This window comes from Callithrix jacchus, chromosome 3 (genome assembly GCF_049354715.1).
Source record: "Callithrix jacchus isolate 240 chromosome 3, calJac240_pri, whole genome shotgun sequence".
In the NCBI taxonomy this organism is placed as follows: Eukaryota; Metazoa; Chordata; class Mammalia; order Primates; family Cebidae; genus Callithrix; species Callithrix jacchus.
In genome coordinates, this window is record NC_133504.1 from 23059093 (window position 1) to 23078999 (window position 19907).

General features: G+C 36.7%; 1 protein-coding gene and 1 non-coding gene across 7 annotated transcripts in view; one reads left to right on the plus strand and one right to left on the minus strand.

Moving 5' to 3' along the window:
* The first annotated feature begins 725 nt into the window (after window positions 1-725).
* The window catches only part of DDX60 (DExD/H-box helicase 60), a 116534-nt gene continuing 97352 nt past the window's right edge, over window positions 726-19907 (plus strand). For 3 of the 6 annotated variants that reach the window (XM_035292697.3, XM_078366311.1, XM_078366312.1), the window contains exons 1-6: window positions 726-825; window positions 6932-7025; window positions 7214-7283; window positions 10499-10688; window positions 11725-12066; window positions 15753-15869. In XM_035292697.3, coding sequence (XP_035148588.3) covers window positions 7022-7025; window positions 7214-7283; window positions 10499-10688; window positions 11725-12066; window positions 15753-15869 — 723 coding nt within the window. In that variant the 5' untranslated portion in view covers window positions 726-825; window positions 6932-7021. Of the gene's footprint in view, window positions 1371-6931; window positions 7026-7213; window positions 7284-10498; window positions 10689-11724; window positions 12067-15752; window positions 15870-19907 lie in introns of all 6 variants that reach the window. The other 3 variants (XM_054252798.2, XM_078366310.1, XM_035292698.3) reach the window with 3 other exon arrangements.
* On the minus strand, window positions 7488-7591 carry LOC118152636 (small nucleolar RNA U13). The gene has a single exon (XR_004741370.2). It is a non-coding gene; the product is annotated as a small nucleolar RNA U13 (small nucleolar RNA).

Below are 19907 nucleotides of genomic sequence, written 5' to 3' on the forward strand. Positions count from 1 at the left end.
AGCAAGATATCACATTTCATTGTGGGGTTTCAGATTCCATAGTGTCTTTTACATTTTATCTATTTCTAAATTCCAACTCTTCTTGATTTCATCTTGTTTAGATGTTACAGATTTTCCCCCCTCAGTTTACTCTATTTATGCCTGAATTCCAAAGCCCATTTTTATTGCCTCTGTTCTCTCTGTTTTAAAGTTTTTTTTTTTAAGTTTTATTTTATTTGTAACTGACTGATAATAATTGTACATTTTTTTGGGGTGCAATGTGACGTTTCAGTACATGTATACAGTGTGTGATGATCAGTCAAGTCAGGATAATTAGCCAATCCATTACCTCAAAACTTTACTATTTCTTTGTGAGGAGAACATTCAAAATTCTCTCTTGTAGCTATTTTAAAATATGCATTATTGTTAACCATACACACCCTACTGCACAATGGAATACCAGAACTGGTTCTTCTCAGCGATTGTAACTTAATGTCCTTTGACCAACGTCTCCCCATACCCCGCTTTTAAGATTCTCATTCAAGGGAGGATGCTAAGCTTTCCCCAAACCTGCCTGGCTAATTCGTGCCAAACTGAAGGAAGGACGTTAATCTTTCCCCCAAACTTGCCCGGCCTAATTGCCGAATTCGTCCTGAAGGGAAACTGAAACCTAAGCGCTGCAGAGAGAAGAAAGGAAACCGAAACTCCCGCGCTCGGCATAAAGGGCAGTCCAGGCGGGGAGCGCCAGTTCCAGCCCAGGCTCAGGCGCCCTGGAGCCTCCGCCGGGCTCCTCGCCGCCAAAGCGCAGCTCGCGGATCTTTGGCCGCCACGGGTCCGGCGTCCGCGGTGAGGAGCGGGGCTTCTCCTGGGAAGGAGCCTGGGGCGGAGCGTCTGGCGGGAGCTCCAGGTCTCCCTCCGTCTGTGGCTCTGGGGAGGAGGTGGTGGCCCGGGAGTGCTAGGAGCAGGACTGGAACCTGCGGAACCCCCTGCTGGCCCCCGGAGGCGCGGTGAGGGCGGGAAAAGGGATGTCGCCATGAACCCCACCAGAGAGATAGGATTGCCTAGGCCTCGAAGGAGTCCTCCTCTGCTAAGGTGGGCGCTGGGTCTTGGAGGCTGAGGGGAGCTAGGGGCCATCAGATCTGAGCGCAGCCACGAAAACCTGGACATTGGCATCAGCAAGTAGCGCCCTTCTTCAGTCCCTGTATGGGCAGAACCTGCATTTTGTTTTTTACGTAGAGACGGGGGTTTCTCCATGTTGGTCAGGCTGGTCTCGAACTTGCGACCTCAGGTGATCTGCCCATCTCGGCCTCCCAAAGTGCTGGGATTACAGGCGTGAGCCACCCACCGTGTTCATCCCAGCCCAGAATCTCCATTTTAATAAGATCCCTCAGGTAATTCCGAGGCACCCTTAAATTTCAGTGGCTTAAGAAAATAGAAGTGTATTTCTTACTCCAGCAATTTAAAGTAATTTATTTGAGGTCAAGGGAGAGATATTAGTTTTCTATTGTTGCATAACAAATTATCACCAACTTAGTGGCTTACAAGTTTGCTATTTTATGATTGCTGTGGATCAGAAGCCCAGGCATGGATAAACTGAGCCCTCTGCTCAGCATTCCATCGAGCTGAAATCAAGGTGTCTGTCAGACTTGTGGTCAGAGCTGTGGTTGCATCTAGAAATAATAATGGGATGCATTATTTCTAGAAATGAATCACGCCTGTGTCTACTCTTTGGTAATACAATGATGCAGTACTTAGAAGAAAAGCATTATATTTCTTGGTTCCATAAACCATTATTTTTTCATATATTGTCTTCAGATGCTATTGCTGAACTCCCTGCTGTGAAAGATGAAGAACTTACATATTTCTTTTTCTTTTAATTCATCCCTTTGTGAACTGCCAAATTGGTTAATTATATTATTATTTTTATATTGTCAAGGTTAGTCACATTTTACAGTATTTTGTGACTTTAATTCTTGTGATTTGTTTCTGTGTTGAGTCAACAGTAAAAAATAAGTGAACAGCAGTGGCAAAATTATGAGTATGTACACATTACTCAGTGTAGAAGCAATCTGTGAATTGCTAGGGTAAGACATGTAGTTCTGTATCACTAAAACTACTGTTTGAAATAGACTTTTAAAATTCGAACTACCATGGGTTCTTTTGTTTTTCCTTATAGCTTCCTTTACTTTTTCTGAATCATGAAAAGTTTCATTGTTTTTTGTCTTCATTCTTGATGTTTTTCCCCCAATTTTCTGTATTATCTCTTTAAATAAAATTATCGTTTAAGATATATAGTTGGCATTGTGGAAGACAGTGTGGCAGTTCCTCAAGGATCTAGAACCAGCAATACCATTTGACCCAGGAAACCCATTACTACAGATATACCCAAAGGTTATGAATCACACATACACACTTAGTTTGATTACAGCACTATTTACAAGAGCAAAGACTTGGAGCCAACCCAAATGCCCATCAATGATAGACTGGATAAAGAAAATGTAGCACATATATACCATGGAGCACTTTGCTGCCGTAAAAAAGAATGAGTTTATGCCCTTTGCTAAGACATGTAGTTCTATATCATTAAAAGGGACATAGATGAAGCTAGAAACCATCATTCTCAGCAAACTAACACAGGAACAGAAAACCAAATACCATGTTTTCACTCATAAGTAGGAGTTGAACAATGAGAACACACGGACACAGGGAGGGGAACATCACACACTGGGGCCTGTTGCGGGGAGGGAGACTAGGGGAAGGAGAGCATTAGGATAAATACCTAATACATGGGGGGCTTAAAACCTAAGTGACCGGTTGGTAGGTGCAGCAAACCACCGTGGCACATGCACACCTATGTAACAAACCTGCACATTCTGCACATGTATTTGAGAACTTAAAGTAAAATTTAAAAAAAGATATGGTTGGTGAAATTTATAACTTCTTAAAAGTCTAATTACATCTTTTTGCCTTTTCCATGAATTGAATCAGTATTTAGATGCAGAATTCTAGGTTCAAATTCTTTTCTCTTTAGAAATTTGAAAATGTTTTATTTTATCAAAACATCCAGGAATGTTGCTTATTTTAATTAGTTCTGTGTGCCACGTATTATTTTAATCAATTTGTATCCATCAGTTTATACATTCCAGTAGGCTTGAAAACACAATCAGAGGTGAATAATATTATTGTTCCAATTTTATAGATGAGTAAATGGAAACTTAGAGAAGGTAAATAATCTGCCTAAGCTTATGGAACTGTAGTATGTTTCAAAACCAAGATTAAAATGCAAATGGTCTGTCAACAGCGTTCATACCTTAAACCAGTTCACATATGGCTTGACTTCCATTTCTTTGTAGGTTATCTGTCTTTCTCTTTTGCTTGGAGCTCTGAATTTTAACAAGCTGTGCCTAGGTGTAGTTTTCTCTTTTGTCATTATTTCTACTCAGTAGTTGGAAAACATTTCAACCTAAATATATTATGTTGTTCTTTAGTTCCGGTCAAATATTATTATATTACTTTAAATATATACCTTTGATCATTTTTATCCCCACTCATTTTGGAATCTCAGTTATGTCCTATTAGAATTACTAGTAGGTGGAGAGAGAGCAAATTCACTTATCTTCATATTTTTTAGAATTTTTAGAAATCTTTCATCTCTTTATCTTTTACTTCTATCCTTTATGAAATTGCCAGACTTTACCCCCCCGATCCCTAACTTAAAATTCCACCGTGCTTATTTTGTTTTCTGCACATGACTTTCTTCTTTGTAAAATTATGTTTTAAATTTGTATGAACACTTGCATGCTTTCACGTTCTCTAGCAGCCTGTTGCGATTTTACGAGAAATATTTTTAATTATTTGCAAGCAGTAATTAGAAAATTCTGAAGGTCTATTTGGTCTCTGAATCATGCTTATTCATCTGGTTTCTTATTTCTGCTTTTTTTTTGTGCCTCAAATGTCTACTGATACTAATTCGTGTATGTGTTTGTGTGTAAGTCTTCAATCATCAGTTGTTACAGGGGCTGGATCTCTACCATGTCTCTCCATTAAGTGACAGAGAAGACATGGAGATAATGACAGTGAATTCTGCTTAAGTGTTAGGGCGTGCGTACGTTGGTGCAGAGGTTAATAGGGTAGCTCTAGCATATGATTTGTAAGAGGAAAGCCTAGGGTAGGTAAGCCTAGTCTATATAGGGTATGTAAGAGGAAAGCCTATTAGGCTTTACATATCCTGTCTTACATACCCTGTCCTATGCTATGTAGAGAAACCTGTAGGATCTCAAACTTGCCATAGGCAGGATATAGAATTCCTTGATTGTCAAATTAAGGAGGGATTACCTACTAAGGCTGTTTTATTTTGCCACCATAGCTATTGTTGAAAAGTTTCACAGTGTTTAACAGGCACCCACATCTCATTCGCAGTTATAATTATTTAATTTTAAAACCTGTATTATCCCTTTTAATGTATATATATTATTTCTTAAAATAATTTCTAAATTGTCAGGACACAAAGAGTTATTAATTTGTTTGTAGCTAACGACTTAATGAATGAAACAGTTAGGTATTGATTTTGTCCTAGGAGTGGCATAAAGAAATTCCTGAGACTCTAAGAGCATTGTGAACACCTGGGAACCTGTAAATTAACTTATTTTATCTATGCTATCCTTTCTGAAGTTTTCTGTAATATACTTGGGGTCAATTCTCTCTTGCATGTTCAGTTCTCACTGGCCCATTCTTTCCATTTGTGATTGGTGCAGTTTGCAGAGTTGAAGAAAGATAGTATGGTGACTGAGAGTGTTTATGAAAATACCTAACCACCTTACCTGGGCACAGGACCCTTTATAGTCTGATTCTTGCTTACCTTTCCAGTGTCATCTCCAATGAGTCACCCTGTCCTATGCCATGTAGAACAGCCCATAGCATCTCAAACTGCAGTTTCACCACTTTATGCATTAAAACAATGCTGATTTTGCTACCCGAAAAGTAATTCTCTATATTTCTCACTTTTCCTGACATGCTTTCATAAGTCTGCGTCTTTTCAACCTGTCCTTGAAACCTCAGAACACAGGGCCCTGATTTCTTCATTCTGATTTAGGAACTCCCTCTCAATGCTCTGATGGCTTCCTGTGCCATTTCTTTTAGAACACAGCAAATTAGACTATACTGTGTGACTTCGTTATCTTTAAACCTACACCATGTCACACGAGGAGAGAATCATGCTTCATGCATGTTTGCATATGTTTCAGCAAGTGGAATGTTTGGTAAAGTGTAGATACTCTATAATCTTTGAAATAAAACAGTAACGGGGTGAGTGAGAGAGACCATCTTTATGCTCCTGTCCGCATTAAGTGTCCCTGAACATCCCAGCCCACAGTAGTTCCATTTTACTTTAAACTTATTTGTCATTACAGGCATATACTTCCTTGAATTATTATTGTAATATTTAATATCAGCATATGATCACCATTGTATGTTCCTTAATATCGTGGAATACGAATCTTTCTTTCTTCTTTCTCTTTCTTTCCCTCCATTTTCTTTCTCTTTCTTTCTTCTTTGTTTCTGTCCCTTTCTTTCCATCCCTTCCTTCCTCTCTCTTTCTTTCTTCCTTATCTATTGATCTATCTTTATATTTATCTATGACCTATCAATAAATCATATATGTATCTACCTATCTGTTTATCTGTTTCACAGCCCTAACATATTGAATGGCAAATGTCTCAATATTTGGTTTCCATGATAAAATGCTCAAGTGCATTTTCATCTACCTCTTTAGTATTTTTTTCTCTATTACCTTTGCAGATTCTTCCTCCTCTCTTGCCATATGTTAAGTATTAGTATCTTCAAATGTGGATTTTTAGTACTCTTCTCCCATGATGCTGTCTCTCTCTTTCCAAGCAAGCTCATCTACACCAATGGCCTCATTTACCATTAATGCTCAGATGACTTACCTCTTGAAATCCAGCCCAAATTTGTGTTTGACCTTGAGACTTGTATATTTAACTACTTACATATCTTGACTAATGGGAAACCTTGAAAGCAAGTCAAATTCAGGTGATTCACAAATGTAGTGACACGTAGCCCTGTTCTAAGGTTCCCAGCCCAGGAATGGCCTAGTCATCCATCCTGTTACTTGAGCTAGAATCTTGTGTCTTCCTTGACAACACCCTCTCCTCTCTTCAACCACATCCAACCCAATTCCAAAGTATGTCAAACTCATCTCCTAAATGTCCTTCAAGAAGATCTACATCTTTCCAGCTCTATTATCTCAACTACCATCAAACTATATTACATCAAATTGTCATCATTACTCTCCTGCACAGTAACTTTCTCTCTGCTCTGATAAGAAGTTTGCTCCCATCCTATTTATTCTCTATATTGTAGCTGGACTAATCTTTTCAAAATGCAAAGCCAATCACAATGCCACCTGCATAAAAGCCATCAATGGCTAATTTTTGATTCCAGGACAAGAATAAAATTCTATAACATGATTTGAAGGCTCTGCATGCACTTATATCTCTCTAGTCCTTTCTAGTCTTTTCCTTAATAGTCTCTACTCTAGCCCTACCGGCTTCTTTCTGGAACGAATGCCACCCACAATCCTTCATGCCACTGAGCTTTACACATGGTATTCTGGTATTCCCTCTGCCAGAAATGCTACTTTTTAAAAAAAATCTTTTTTGCCTAATTAATTCTTGTTTATTTCTTAGAACTCAGCTCAAGCATTATTTCTTTAGGGAAACTTCCTCTTACCTCTTGACTGTGTCCTTTTTGCAGTGTTCTGCTATTTCTATAATTATCTGATTATATTTCCTCATAGATTTTAAGCTCTGCAAGAACATGTCGATTTGTTCATTCTTGAATTCGTGGTGTCTAATATTTTGCTTTACATACAGTAGTCAGTCAATACATACTTGTTACATAAAGACTCATTTTCTTTTCTTTTTTTTTTTTGTAGGACTGCCATTTTTATTAAGAACTGCTACTTACAAGTACCAAAGTACAAGATATTTGCTACCATTAATACTTGCCACAGGCAGCAGAAAGAATGGGTAATTTTCCACTTAAAATATTTATAGATTATAAAACAATGATTCTGTATAAACTACATAGATTTACTAGAATTAAAAAGCCACTTTACTGCTTTACTTTCTTGAATAATAACTAAATGATAGCTGCTATAAAAAGGACCAATTGAAAAATAATTCATTCTCTTTCTCTCCTTTTTTTTTACATTTAGAAGGACATGTATTTACACAATTTTCAAAGAAAATGTCCCAGTTAATTATGGATGAAATGCCAAAAGCTGAGTGAGTATTATCATAGTAATAAAGATGGGAAATCATCTATCATATTTCCTCTATGTCCATTTGACTTTCTACTCATATATGGACAGTTGGCCACTCAACAATGTTGGGGTTGAAGGCCCTGAACTACTATGCAGTTGAGAATCCATGTTTAACTATTTTTTATTATTGTTAATTAATTAATTTTTCTATTTTTTTCTAAGTTCATTCCAGACAGATAAAGAGATAACCTTGTAACAAGGGTTGAGTAGGGTACATCGAACACATGCCCATGAAAACCCGATCATCACATTTATGAACTACAGAAGGTCATGTTTAAATTTTTACTCCCTCCAAAACTCAACTGCAACAGCTTTCTCTCTGCTCCACCAAGGAGTTTGCACCCTTCCTATCTATTCTCTGTATTGTAGTTGGACTAGTCTTTTCAAAATGCAAAGCCCATCATAAAGCCATCTGCTTAAAATTCATCCGTGGCTAATATTTGATTCTAGGATGAAGAGAAAATTCTAAAACATGCCCTCAAAGGCTCTGCCTGCTGTCTTATTTCTTTGATCTTAGTATAGAAAATTAAGAAAATCACAAGGAAGCAAAAATGTATTTATTAAGTGGGAGTGGATCATAACAACAGTGACATCTTCACTGGCACAATCCTCCCAGACTTTCATGATGCTCTCTCTTTCAGGGTTCTCTTCCATAGATTCTTTGCATAGATTACTGTGTGTAATGAGCCTTAGTGGTTCTTATGACCCTCTAATCTAAAGGCTGAATTAAAGACATTTTGTTTGAGGGTGAGTAGACCACTTCAACATCTTTGGTGTTCAATTTATGTAGTTCTAGGTGGCCAGGGACATTGTCCAGTATCAAAAGAACTTTGAAAAGCAGTCCCTTACTGGTGAGGTACTTCGTGATTTCAGGGACAAAGTATCAGTTGAGCTAATCTAGAAAATGTGTCGTCATTGTCCAGAACTTTTCACTGTACAACTGTCGTCCAGGACTTTTTGTTGTACAACTCAAAGTCTGCCAGCTGCTGTTCATCTTACCCTTCAAGTCTCAGGAGTTAGCAGCTTTATAGATAAAGGTGGGCCTGAAGAGAAAACCAACTGCCTTTGCACAGTACAGAGTTAGCCTGTCCCTTCCTGCCTTAAATCCTGGGGCTCACTTTTCTTTCCTACTAATAAATATTCTTTGTGAGGTTTTTTTTTTTTCTGGAGTAGTACACTTTCATCTGCATTAAAAACCTATTCAAGGAGATATCCTTTCCCCTCAGTGATTTTCTTCTGCCTCTTGGTTGGCTGAAGCTGCTTTTCTCATTCTCTTCACATTTGTAAAGCCAAACGTATTACTAAAATGATCAAACCATACTGTGCAGGCATTAGATTTTCCAGCTTTAGCTCTTTCGTCTTCCTTTTGCTTCGTGGGATTTGACTTTGCTTTTTCTTGACTCATATTAGAGTCTGCCAGTTTGCTTTTTTAGACAATCCCCACCCAAATAAAAGCTCCATTTTCAATGTGAGATATTTCACAAAAAAAGCACAAGACGTTTTGTGATTGCTGCAACAATGCCTTCAGTAATTTCTTTAAAACAGTTATCTTACAGTGGTCCTTACGTTAGGTTCATTTATCTGGAAGCGGTGGGCAGCTATAGCTGAAACCATCAATCCATGACACATTGCAAGAAATCCAACTTGCTGCTTGTAATGTCATGACTGTCTCTGCTTTTAGGGAACACTTCTGGCATCACTAATGGCACTTCACATGGGTTCCATGGTTTTATTTAGGGTTTATGGTATTTCAATAAGCCTGATGAAAAACACACCAGAACCATGAGAGATCACTTTTTATTGTGATTGGAAAGCAGTTTACTGGAGAGGAACTGCTTGCTCACCACCATACAACAGGAGGTAGCTAGAAAGTTATTACAGTCATACCATATATACTGTAGTTAATTTTATGCAGTTATGATTTAATAGTGCAGCTTAACATTTGTTTACAATTTTCTCAACTCTGAAAGGTGCCATGTATAGTCTTAAGTGGGTTCATAAGGTTTAATACATTTTAAATTTTATAATAGATGAGTGTGTATTTTATGGCAGTAAATGCTAAAATAGACTACCTACATATAGTTTATGTGCTTGTGAAATAGTTAATTACTTTTCATATTTGTAGGCTATATGGTCTGAGAGTTTTTTCAAATAGTAACAAATTTTTAAAAATTTTTCTAATGTATTTATTGAAAAAGAAAATCCGCCGGGCGCGGTGGCTCAAGCCTGTAATCCCAGCACTTTGGGAGGCTGAGGTGGGTGGATCACGAGGCCAAGAGATCGAGACCACCCTGGTCAACATGGTGAAACCCCGTCTCTACTAAAAATACAAAAAATTAGCTGGGCATGGTGGCACGTGCCTGTAATCCCAGCTACTCAGGAGGCTGAGGCAGGAGAATTGCCTGAACCCAGGAGGTGGAGGTTGCGGTGAGCCGAGATTGTGCCATTGCACTCCAGCCTGGGTAACAAGGGCAAAACTCCGTCTCAAAAAAAAAAAAAAAAAAAAAAGAAAGAAAAAGAAAATCCATGTATAAGTGGAGTTGTGCAGTTCAAGCCTGTGTTGTTCAAGGATCAACAGTATATACTATATATGTATCAGCGTATATATATATCAGTATTTATATCAATGTGTATCTATGTATAATATATATAAAATATCTATCAGTATATATAGTATAGAATATTATGTAGAACAATATATTTATAACTAAGCACAGTATTATATATATGTATATATGATTGTTCAACACAGCACTTTTAGAGCTGTTTGATAGTGAGTGGAAACAGTTTCTCTTGCTACATTTGTCAGTAGCCATCAGTGAATCCACATGTAAGGGAATGAGATGGATTAAGCAGAGAATCAATATAATTTAGGTCTACATGCAGGGTACAAGTACTAGATTCCTGATCCAATCAGGCTGTGCCATATGGCCTTGGATAATTTGCTCTCTCTCCCTGAGCCTAAGATGTGAATAATCCTGCCTTCTTCCTGTGAAGGATAGTTGTGCGTGTGGATATATTTGAAAAGCCTTAGTGTACACACTGCCATCAGACAGTTAACTCAGCAAATTCAGCTATCGATGATAATAACGAGATAATAATGATGTGACTGTAATAATGATTTGGAACAGTATTTAATGCATATGTGATTTTTGTTTTAACTGTTTTTCATTTTAGATATTCCAGTTTATTCAATGACTTCGTTGAATCTGAATTTTTTTTGATTGATGGAGATTCATTACTTATCACATGTATCTGTGAGATATCATTTAAGCCTGGGCAGAACCTCCATTTCTTCTATCTGGTTGAACGATACCTCGTGGATCTTATCAGCAAAGGAGGACAATTTACTGTAGTTTTCTTCAAGGTAACATGTCAGTTGAGTTCTTTTTTATGATATGAGGTCTAAAACTAAAATTTCCTAAATTATTTTATGTATTTTTCTTATTACAAAGTAGATTATAGCTATAAAAGTTCAGAACATTTAAAGGAAAGAAGAGAAAAAATTACCCACCATCTCAGTATTCAGAAATCACTACATTTAGGATTGTGTTTTATTTGAAAGAAGAGAACTTTATTGTAAGGACACACAAGATCATGAGAGAGGATGAGAAAACTCCTCAACAGCAGCACAGTTGAACTCTGGATTCTACTTCTCCTACTCTGAAAACTACTTCTAACTTTAAAACTCAGCAGGCGGTTTATATGAATCCAGAGGAAAATATATCTGAGCCTAGGCAAAGTCATTAAGAATGCTTTGTTGGCTGGGAATAGTGGTGCATGTCTGTAATCCCAGCACTTTGGGAGGCTGAGCTGGGAGGATTACTTGAGCCCAGGAGTTCAACACTGCAGTGAGCCATGATCACACCGCTGCACTCCAGCCTGGATGACAGAGTGAGACCGAGTCATAATCATAATCAATGGCTGAATGCTTGCCGGCAATGTTTTGAACAAAGAGCTAGGCTTCCGATCTAATGTGTGTAGTCCAGTTGGCTGTCCTAATTTTGGTATACTGAGACAATCTACGTTGCTTTGGAAGGGTCGGAGTAGCCTGGAGCAATCCTCTAGAATACAGAGGTTCACCTCAGCTTCCCGATACAGATGACTTACATCCACCACTGGCTTTCTGTTCTTTTTCTTTCTGAAATGAGATTGGAGAGGAAAAGAATTAGACAGGGGAAGGGTAAGGATGACAGACTCTGAGTATTAAGTGCCTGCTTCAAGGAGACAAATGCATTGAAATCCAAACTGTGATTTTTTTTTTGGCAAATACCTATGAGATGGCAGTCAAAGTTTAAGGGTCTATTTCCCGACAAGCAGAGCACAACTGTTGGATGTGTTAACTAACTAAACGATTAAATGATGATTTTGAAATAACATGTTCTTTACCTCCTCCTCCACAGGATGCTGAGTATGCCTATTTCAACTTCCCTGAACTTCTTTCTTTGAGAACTGCTTTAATTCTTCATCTTCGGAATAATACCACTATTGATGTTCAAACGACATTTTCGGGATGCTTATCAGAAGAGTGGGAAAGTTTCCTGGAAGAGAGTTACCCGTATTTCCTGATAGTTGCAGATGAAGGCCTGAACGATGTACAAACACACCTTTTCAACTTTTTAATCATTCATTCTTGGGCAAGGAAGGTCAATGTCGTGCTTTCTTCAGGGCAAGAATCTGATGTTGTTCGACTTTATGCATACCTTCTTCCAAGCATGTACAGGCACCAGACATTTCTCCAGACGGTAATTCATATCCAAAAGACAATTTCTTCTAGAAATTTACAAAATGTTCTAAGTTACTCGAGTCAGTTTTTTTTTCTTCTCCTCTAGGAAATTACCAGAGATTTAACACATAAGTATAATAATTAATAATATTAAGTAAATAACGCAAATGCAGTCATTTATCAAACACATTGTTATAAAATTGTGCTTGGTATTTCTCACAAATAATTTTCATTTAACCTTAAAATCAATCTTATAAGGTAGGCATTAGTATTGTCTGTATTTTACAAATGATAAAGTAGATACCAGAATAAGTAATCTGCTCACCAAACGCACCAAATGAATAGTAGAACATAGATTTGAAAAGACACAGTCTGATTCAAGCCCCTCTGTCCTTAACCGCTGTGTAAGATATCGACCTCAAGTTAATGAAGGCCAGAAATGCATGGAATTAGGCAAAACTTATGCTCTTGTTGTTGAGACATATCAACAAAATGCTATGAATATTATAGCATTTGATAAGAAAACAGTGGAAAGGTCAATAAAGAAGGAAAATAACTGAATCTTATTATTAAGTAATCAATGGGAGAATTTTCAAAGTTCTTAGAGTTCTAATTCCATGATGTTATTATTTTGATACATTAGTATATTTGACAATTACTGTATTGAAATTTTGGGAGTAAATATGCATACTGATTTATTTATAAAGTACTATATTTATTTATAAAGTTATAAATAACATGATAGCTATAATGATATAACAATATATAATAGTAACAATTATAATAAATTTATTTATATAATAAATTATAAACAAATAGAATAACCTATCATAAATTAATAAAATTAGTAAAATAATATATAAATTACACAATTTGTTTATAAAATTATAAATACATCTGCAGAAATAAGTTTCTGCTTATTTTTCACTACTGATGGTGAATTCTGAATATGAAGACCATTCTTTAATTCATCAAGATCATTTTTGAGACAACATTTGTCACTCTTAGGATTTTGTCATCCCCCTCATGTATTTGGAAATTCCCACATGGCTGCCATAAAATAAGATAGTTTGTATTGCTGTAGTTAGTACAGTCATGCATCACATGGACACATTCCAAGAGATACTAGATGAATCACTAGATGATTCCACTGTTGTGCCAGCATCATCAGTGTACATACACAGACCTGGACAGCGTAGCCTTTGACACCCTGAGGCTATCTGATATAGCCTTCTGTTCCTATGCTAAACTTGTACAGCATGTTACTCTATTCAATACTGTAGGCAACTGTAGCACAGTGATAATTATTTGTGTATCTAAGCATATCTAAACATAGAAAACGTACATGTATAAAAGATTAAAAATGATACACTTGCATAGCGTACTTATCACCAATGGAGCTTGCCGGACCAGCAGTTGCTCTGGGTGAGTCAGTGAGTGAGTGGCCAGTGAATGTGAAGGCTTAGGACATTACTGTACACCGCTGTAGATATTATTAGTATATACAGTATTCACCTTGGCTACAGTAAATTTATTTTAAAAATGCTTTTTCTCATTTAATAAACCTTAGCTTACTATATATTTTTTTGTTATGTAAAGTTTAATTTTCAAAAGTTTTTCAATGGTTATACAAACACATAGTACAACTGTACAAAAATATTTACCTTCTTTCTTTTTCTTGAAACAGAGTTTTACTCTGTCGCTCAGGCTGGAGTGCAGTGATGCGATCACAGCTCACTGCAACCTCCATGGCTCAGACTCAAGTGATCCTGCTGCCTCAGCCTCCCGAATAGCTGGGATTATAGGTGCACACAGCAATGACCACTAATATTTGTATTTTTTGTAGAGACAAGGTTTTGACATGTTGCCGAGGCTAGTCTCAAACTCTGCGGCTCAAGCAATCCACCTGCCTCATCCTCCCAAAGCGCTGGGATTACAAGTGTGAACCACCGCACCTGGTCTTTTTTTCCTTATATCATTATTCTATCAGCTTTTTTTCTATTACAATATATACTTTTCACTTCTTAAGACTTTTTTTAAAAATAGGATGCAAACACACACATTAGCCTCGGCCTATGCAGGGTCAGGATCATCAACATCAACCGTCTTCCACCTCCAAATCTTGTCCCACTGGACGGTCTTCAGGGGCAGTAACACACAGGGAGCTGTCATCTCCTAGGATAACAATGCCTTCTTCTGGAGTACTTCCTGAAGGGCCTGCCTGAGGCTGTTTCGCAGATAACTGTTTTTAAAATATAATTGAAAAGAGTATACTCTAAAACAATAATAAAAAATTAGTATAGTACAGAAAATTATAAATCAGTAATAGTCATTTTTATCATGATCAAGTATGATATGCTCTCCATAATTGTATATGCTGTCATTTTAGATGCCTGGCAGGACAGTAGGTTTGTTTATGCCAGCCCCACCATCAACACTTGAGTAGTGCATTGTGCTGTGGCGTTATGATGGCGATGATATCACCAGGCAGGAGAAATTTTTCATCTCCATTATAATCATATGGGATCACCAACATATAAGTGATCCATGGCTGAGGGAAATGTTATTATGTGGCTCATGATTAGTATTAAACTATTTTCAACTCTGATTGCCTACTCTGAGCAGGAATAGCCCTGGGATTCATTTTTATATTATACTTCTGTTTATATAATAACAGAAGTACTGTTATTATCTCATTTTTCTCTGTTAGAGCAATTTCTAAATCTGAGTTTTAAGAGTACCTACACATATCCTGTCTAATCTTTCCTTAAGAATAACTTTTTTAAATGAAGGATTTCATTTCTGGTAAAATAATCTATTTCCTAATTTGTTGAATATTCACCTTAAAGAAGTTAGGTTATTAGTCAATTTGAGGATTGTGTGAAATACGATTAAAAATACAACGCATATTGAAAATGGCTGCTGCTGGGTGATAGGTACCTGTGAGGGGTTTTGTTATCTTTTATTCATGTTTGAAATTTGTCAAAATATATTGCATTAAATGGGCATGATGATGTTTTGGTGGGTGCTGGAGTGTTCTAAAATTAGATTGTGATATTGGTTCCAAAGTCTATACATTTACTAATAGCCATTGAATTGTAACAAAAATGAATGAATTTTATGTTAATTATACTTTTTTGAAGCTATTAAAAAACAAAATACACTATATTTGTAGGCAAAAATTAACTTGCAAAGACACAATAGTGATGCTCATTGGGGTTTAAAACTTACAATTAGGCCAGATGGGGTGGGCTCAGGCCTGTAATCCCAGCACTTTGGGAGGTTGAGATGGTTGGATCACCTGAAGTCAGGAGTTCGAGACCAGCTTGGCCAACATGGAGAAACCCCATCTCTACTAAAAATACAAATTAGCTGGGCCTGGTGGTAGGTGCCTGTAATCCCAGCTACTTGAGAGGCTGAGGCAAAAGAATCTCTTAAACCCAGGAGGAAGAGGTTGCAATGAGCCAAGACTGCCCCATTTCACTTCAGCCTGGGCAACAAGAACAAAACTTGTCTCAAAACAACAACAACAAACAAACAAACAAACAAACAAAAAACCACCTTACAATTACATTGGCATATATATATTTTTTACTTAGAACTGTATCATAACATAATCATATCTAAAATATCTAATTTTCTATAGTTGGAAAACTTTACCTATTTTGTTTATAACAATTTTTCTGATTTTCCTTTATTTTACAGAATAAACAGAAGACTGAAGTTGCTTATATGACCCTGCTTAACCAGTTGGAAAGATACAAGGTTTCAGCATTAGCACCTCTTTTTGGAAGTTTAGAATGGAATAATATGATGGAAGAGGTAACAAAATGTTTTAGAAAACTTTGTATTTGAACTAATTTTTCAGTTATAGAAAGGTTGCAAAAATAGTAGCGTTCTCATATACTTCTCACTCAGCTTCCCCTAATGTTAACATCTTAAATAACCATGGGACATTTATGAAAACCAGCAAATTAACATTGTGTCAATATTAAACTTTAGACCTTATTCAAATTCCTCTGACTTTTCCACTGGCATCCTTTTGCAATTTCAGGATTCAATCCAGGATACCACATCCATCTTCAGCTGTCAGAGGACACTTTTGAGTGTTCTCCAGTCTATAATAGTTTCTCAGCCTCTTTTTGTCCTTCTTGACCTTGACATTTTTGAAGACGACCAATCTTTTATTTTTTTTTTAATAACCTTCGGTTTGGTCTCGTTTGATGTTTTCTCATAACTGGAATTAGGTTCTTATACATCTTTGGCCAGAATGTCACGGAATTAATATTTTGTCCTCAGTGCTTCCTAACAATGTATCTGCGCATTGATTAGTACGTGCCTGAGGGTTTTCTCTACCATGAAGTTACTATTTGCCCTTCGTAGTTAGTAAATCTTGAAGGACGTGCTTTGTGACTGTGCAGATCCTGTTTCTTCTCAAACGTTAATGGATTAATTTTAGTGTCGGCAGTGGACCTTGTGTGCAACAATGATTATTGATGTTTTTTCCTAATGGTGATTTTTTTTTTTTTTTGAGACAGAGTTTTGCTCTTGTTACCCAGGCTGAAGTGCAATGGCGCAATCTCGGCTCACCGCAACCTCCGCCTCCTGGGCTCAGGCAATTCTCCTGCCTCAGCCTCCCGAGTAGCTGGAATTACAGGCACGCACCACCACGCCCAGCTAATTTTTTTTTTTTTTGTATTTTTAGTAGAGACGGGGTTTCACCATGTTGACCAGAATGGTCTCGATATCTTGACCTCGTGATCCACCCGCCTCGGCCTCCCAAGTGCTGGGATTACAGGCTTGAGCCACCGCGCCCAGCCTTGGTGATTTTTTTATTTCACTCTTTCCTTCTGCATTGATTAGTTGAAACTCCACGGTAAGGGACAGTTGTCCTAGCACTGCCATTTATTGATTTATGTGAGTATGGACAAATATATTTGTTTTATATTATATATTAAAATCCAACATTATAATTATGTGGAGTTCAAATTACCTCAGATTTGAACATTAGAAGCCCCTTTAGGTTGGCGCCTGTGTTCTTTTACAAGCCCTCATCTTTCTGTACTTTATAACTTTTTGAAATCACAAGATGGTCCAGTTGCATCTTGTATTTTCCCTACCCCACCCCTGAAATAAACTACATCTCCAAAGAAGAAGGCATCTGGAAGTTCAGCTCTGAAAACTATCTTGGTGCACTGCTACTGGGGTGTCATTGCTACTAGGGCTTTTCAGCAAACGGAACTAGGATTCAAATCCTTAATAGTTCATTTTACCCCTCCCCTTCCTTTTGTTAATTTCTTTCTTCAATCCTGAGAAATCCTGCTTTCATTATCTACAATATATTCACTTATTTGCTCAGTTTTAATACACACATGAAGTTATTTTATTTTTTTATTTTGATTTGCATAGATTCAGGGAATACATGTGCAGGCTTGTTACATGTATATATTGCATAATGTTGAGGTTTGGTTCTCTACTGTACCCATCACCCTAATGGACTCAGCAGGTAACTTTTCAACCATCACTCCCCTCTGACCCAACCCCTTTTGGAGCCCCCATGTCTATTATTTCCCTCTGTATAGTAATTTTATAATTGCTAACCATACCCTGTGAGAAACAGAGTCAATGAGATTATAAGATTCATGTGCAGTCCCTTTTTAAACTGTAGCCATAGAATATGTTAATATACTGTTTCCAAAGTTATTTAGGTTAGTGATTTTCTCACTCACCTCCTTTGGTGTGATTTTGTTATCCTTTATTATTTAATACAGTTAGATTCATTGGTTAGTGTTTGTATTTCATCTTGGGTGCCTCCCACCTGTTTTCTGTTGGTTTTTAATTATGTTTATTATGAAAGGTATGTGAAAGGTATAGGAAGCATTACCGCTATATATACGACATGTATACATATAATACACACACACACACACACAAACACAAACACACACTGAAGCTTGTAGCTTCTTCTTCTTTTTTTTTTTTCTTTGAGACAGAGTCTTGCTTTGTTGCCCCGACTGGAGTGCAGTGCTGTGATCTTGGCTCACTGCAACCTCTCTCTCCTGAGTTCAAGCAATTCTTCTGCCTCAGCCTCCCAAGTAGCTGGGACTACAGGTGCCTACCACCATGACTGGCTAATTTTTGTATTTTTAGTAGAGACAAGGCTTCATCATGTTGACCAGGCTGGTCTTGAACTGCTGACCTCATTATCCACCTGCCTTGTGAGCCACTGTGCCTGACTGTAGCTTCTATTTTCTTGAGCATTTTTATCATGAATGCATGAATGTTTATTAAAAGTGTGTATATAATTATATGATTTTTCCTCCTTAGTATTGTATTAGTATTCCTCCTTTGTTAGTATTGTGTAGGGTATTAATGATCTTTCCCAGTATTGAAGCAACTCTATTCCTGGAATAAGTCTAATTAGTCATGGTGTATTACTTGTTAATATGGTGTTGGATTCTGTTTGATAACATTTTGTTTAGAAATCTTGCATCAGTATGCATGAATGATGCTTTTCTGTAATTTGGTTTCTTTCAATTGCCTTATCTGGTTAGATGTCAGTGTTATACATGCTTCATAAAAGATTAGAATGTCTTCTCTTCTTTTTCAATTTTGTGAAATATTGCATAGATCATTGGGATTATGTAATCATTGAAGATTTGATAGAAATCCCCTGTGAAGCCACATGGTCCTGGTGCTTTTTTGTGAGGCAGTTTCTTAATTTTCCGTATTTCTTCCATGGACATTGACTTCTTTGGACTTGTTAACCTGAATGGAGTCAAATTTAGTAATTTATTCTTCAGTGAAAATTATTTCACTTAAGTTTTCAAGTCTATTTACGTAGAACTTTGTGAAGTAGGCTTTTGTGATTTAATTTTTCTTCTGTTTCAATAATTACTTTCTCTTTTAATTTTATTTTGTATATTTGTGAGTTCTCTTGCTTTTCTTTGTGATGAAGTTAACGAGTGGGTTGTCTGTTTTTAAGTTTTTTAAAACCAAGAATTTTGATTTATTAATGAGATCTATTGATTTTTTGCATTTATTAATTTGTGCTTTCATCTTTTACTTTTTTGGTTTTTACTTTGTTGTTTCTTTAGATGTTTTAGGCATGCTGGGAACTTTTTCATTTTAAAAACTATTTTATTTTTATTATTAAACATATTTAGTGAAATAAACTTTCTTCTGAATTGCTGCTTTATATATATCCCATAGATTATGCTGTAAATTGTTTTTGTCATTAAACAAAATTCTGTAATTTCAGTTTGTCTTTCCTTTCACCCAAGATTGATGTATTATAAATGCTTTTAAGTTTCAGACTCAAGCACATTTGTGATTTTTAAAATTTCTTTCTTTTTTTTTCCCCACTACCTGTATTTTATTATGAAGATCTGTTTGTAATATTTCTATGTCATGGAAGTTACTAATGTTTTCTTTGTGAACTAATGTATAATTAATTTTTATGGATGTGCCGGGGTTATTAGAGACAAATGAAGATTCCCCAACACCACAATGCAGTTTGATTCATAAGGTCTACTCTGTTGATTACACTGGTTTAAGTCTTTTATTCTTTAACTTATTTTTTTGTCCAGGTGTCTCTCTTGTGTGTTAAAATGTGTTATTATAAGTGTGATTCTCTGTGCAGTTCCTTATTCTTTTGTCATTTTTGTTTCACAAAGTTGGTTGCCGTGCTATATGTTGCCTAATTTTTTTATAAGGAATAACTTTCCATCATGGATTATGGCTTTTGGAATAAAACACTGCTTTTCTTTTTCACGTGTAGTGCTTTTGAACTTGAATGCTGCTTAGCCCAATATCAAGATGCTAACATCTGCTCTCTTTTAGTTTCCATTTACCTAGCAG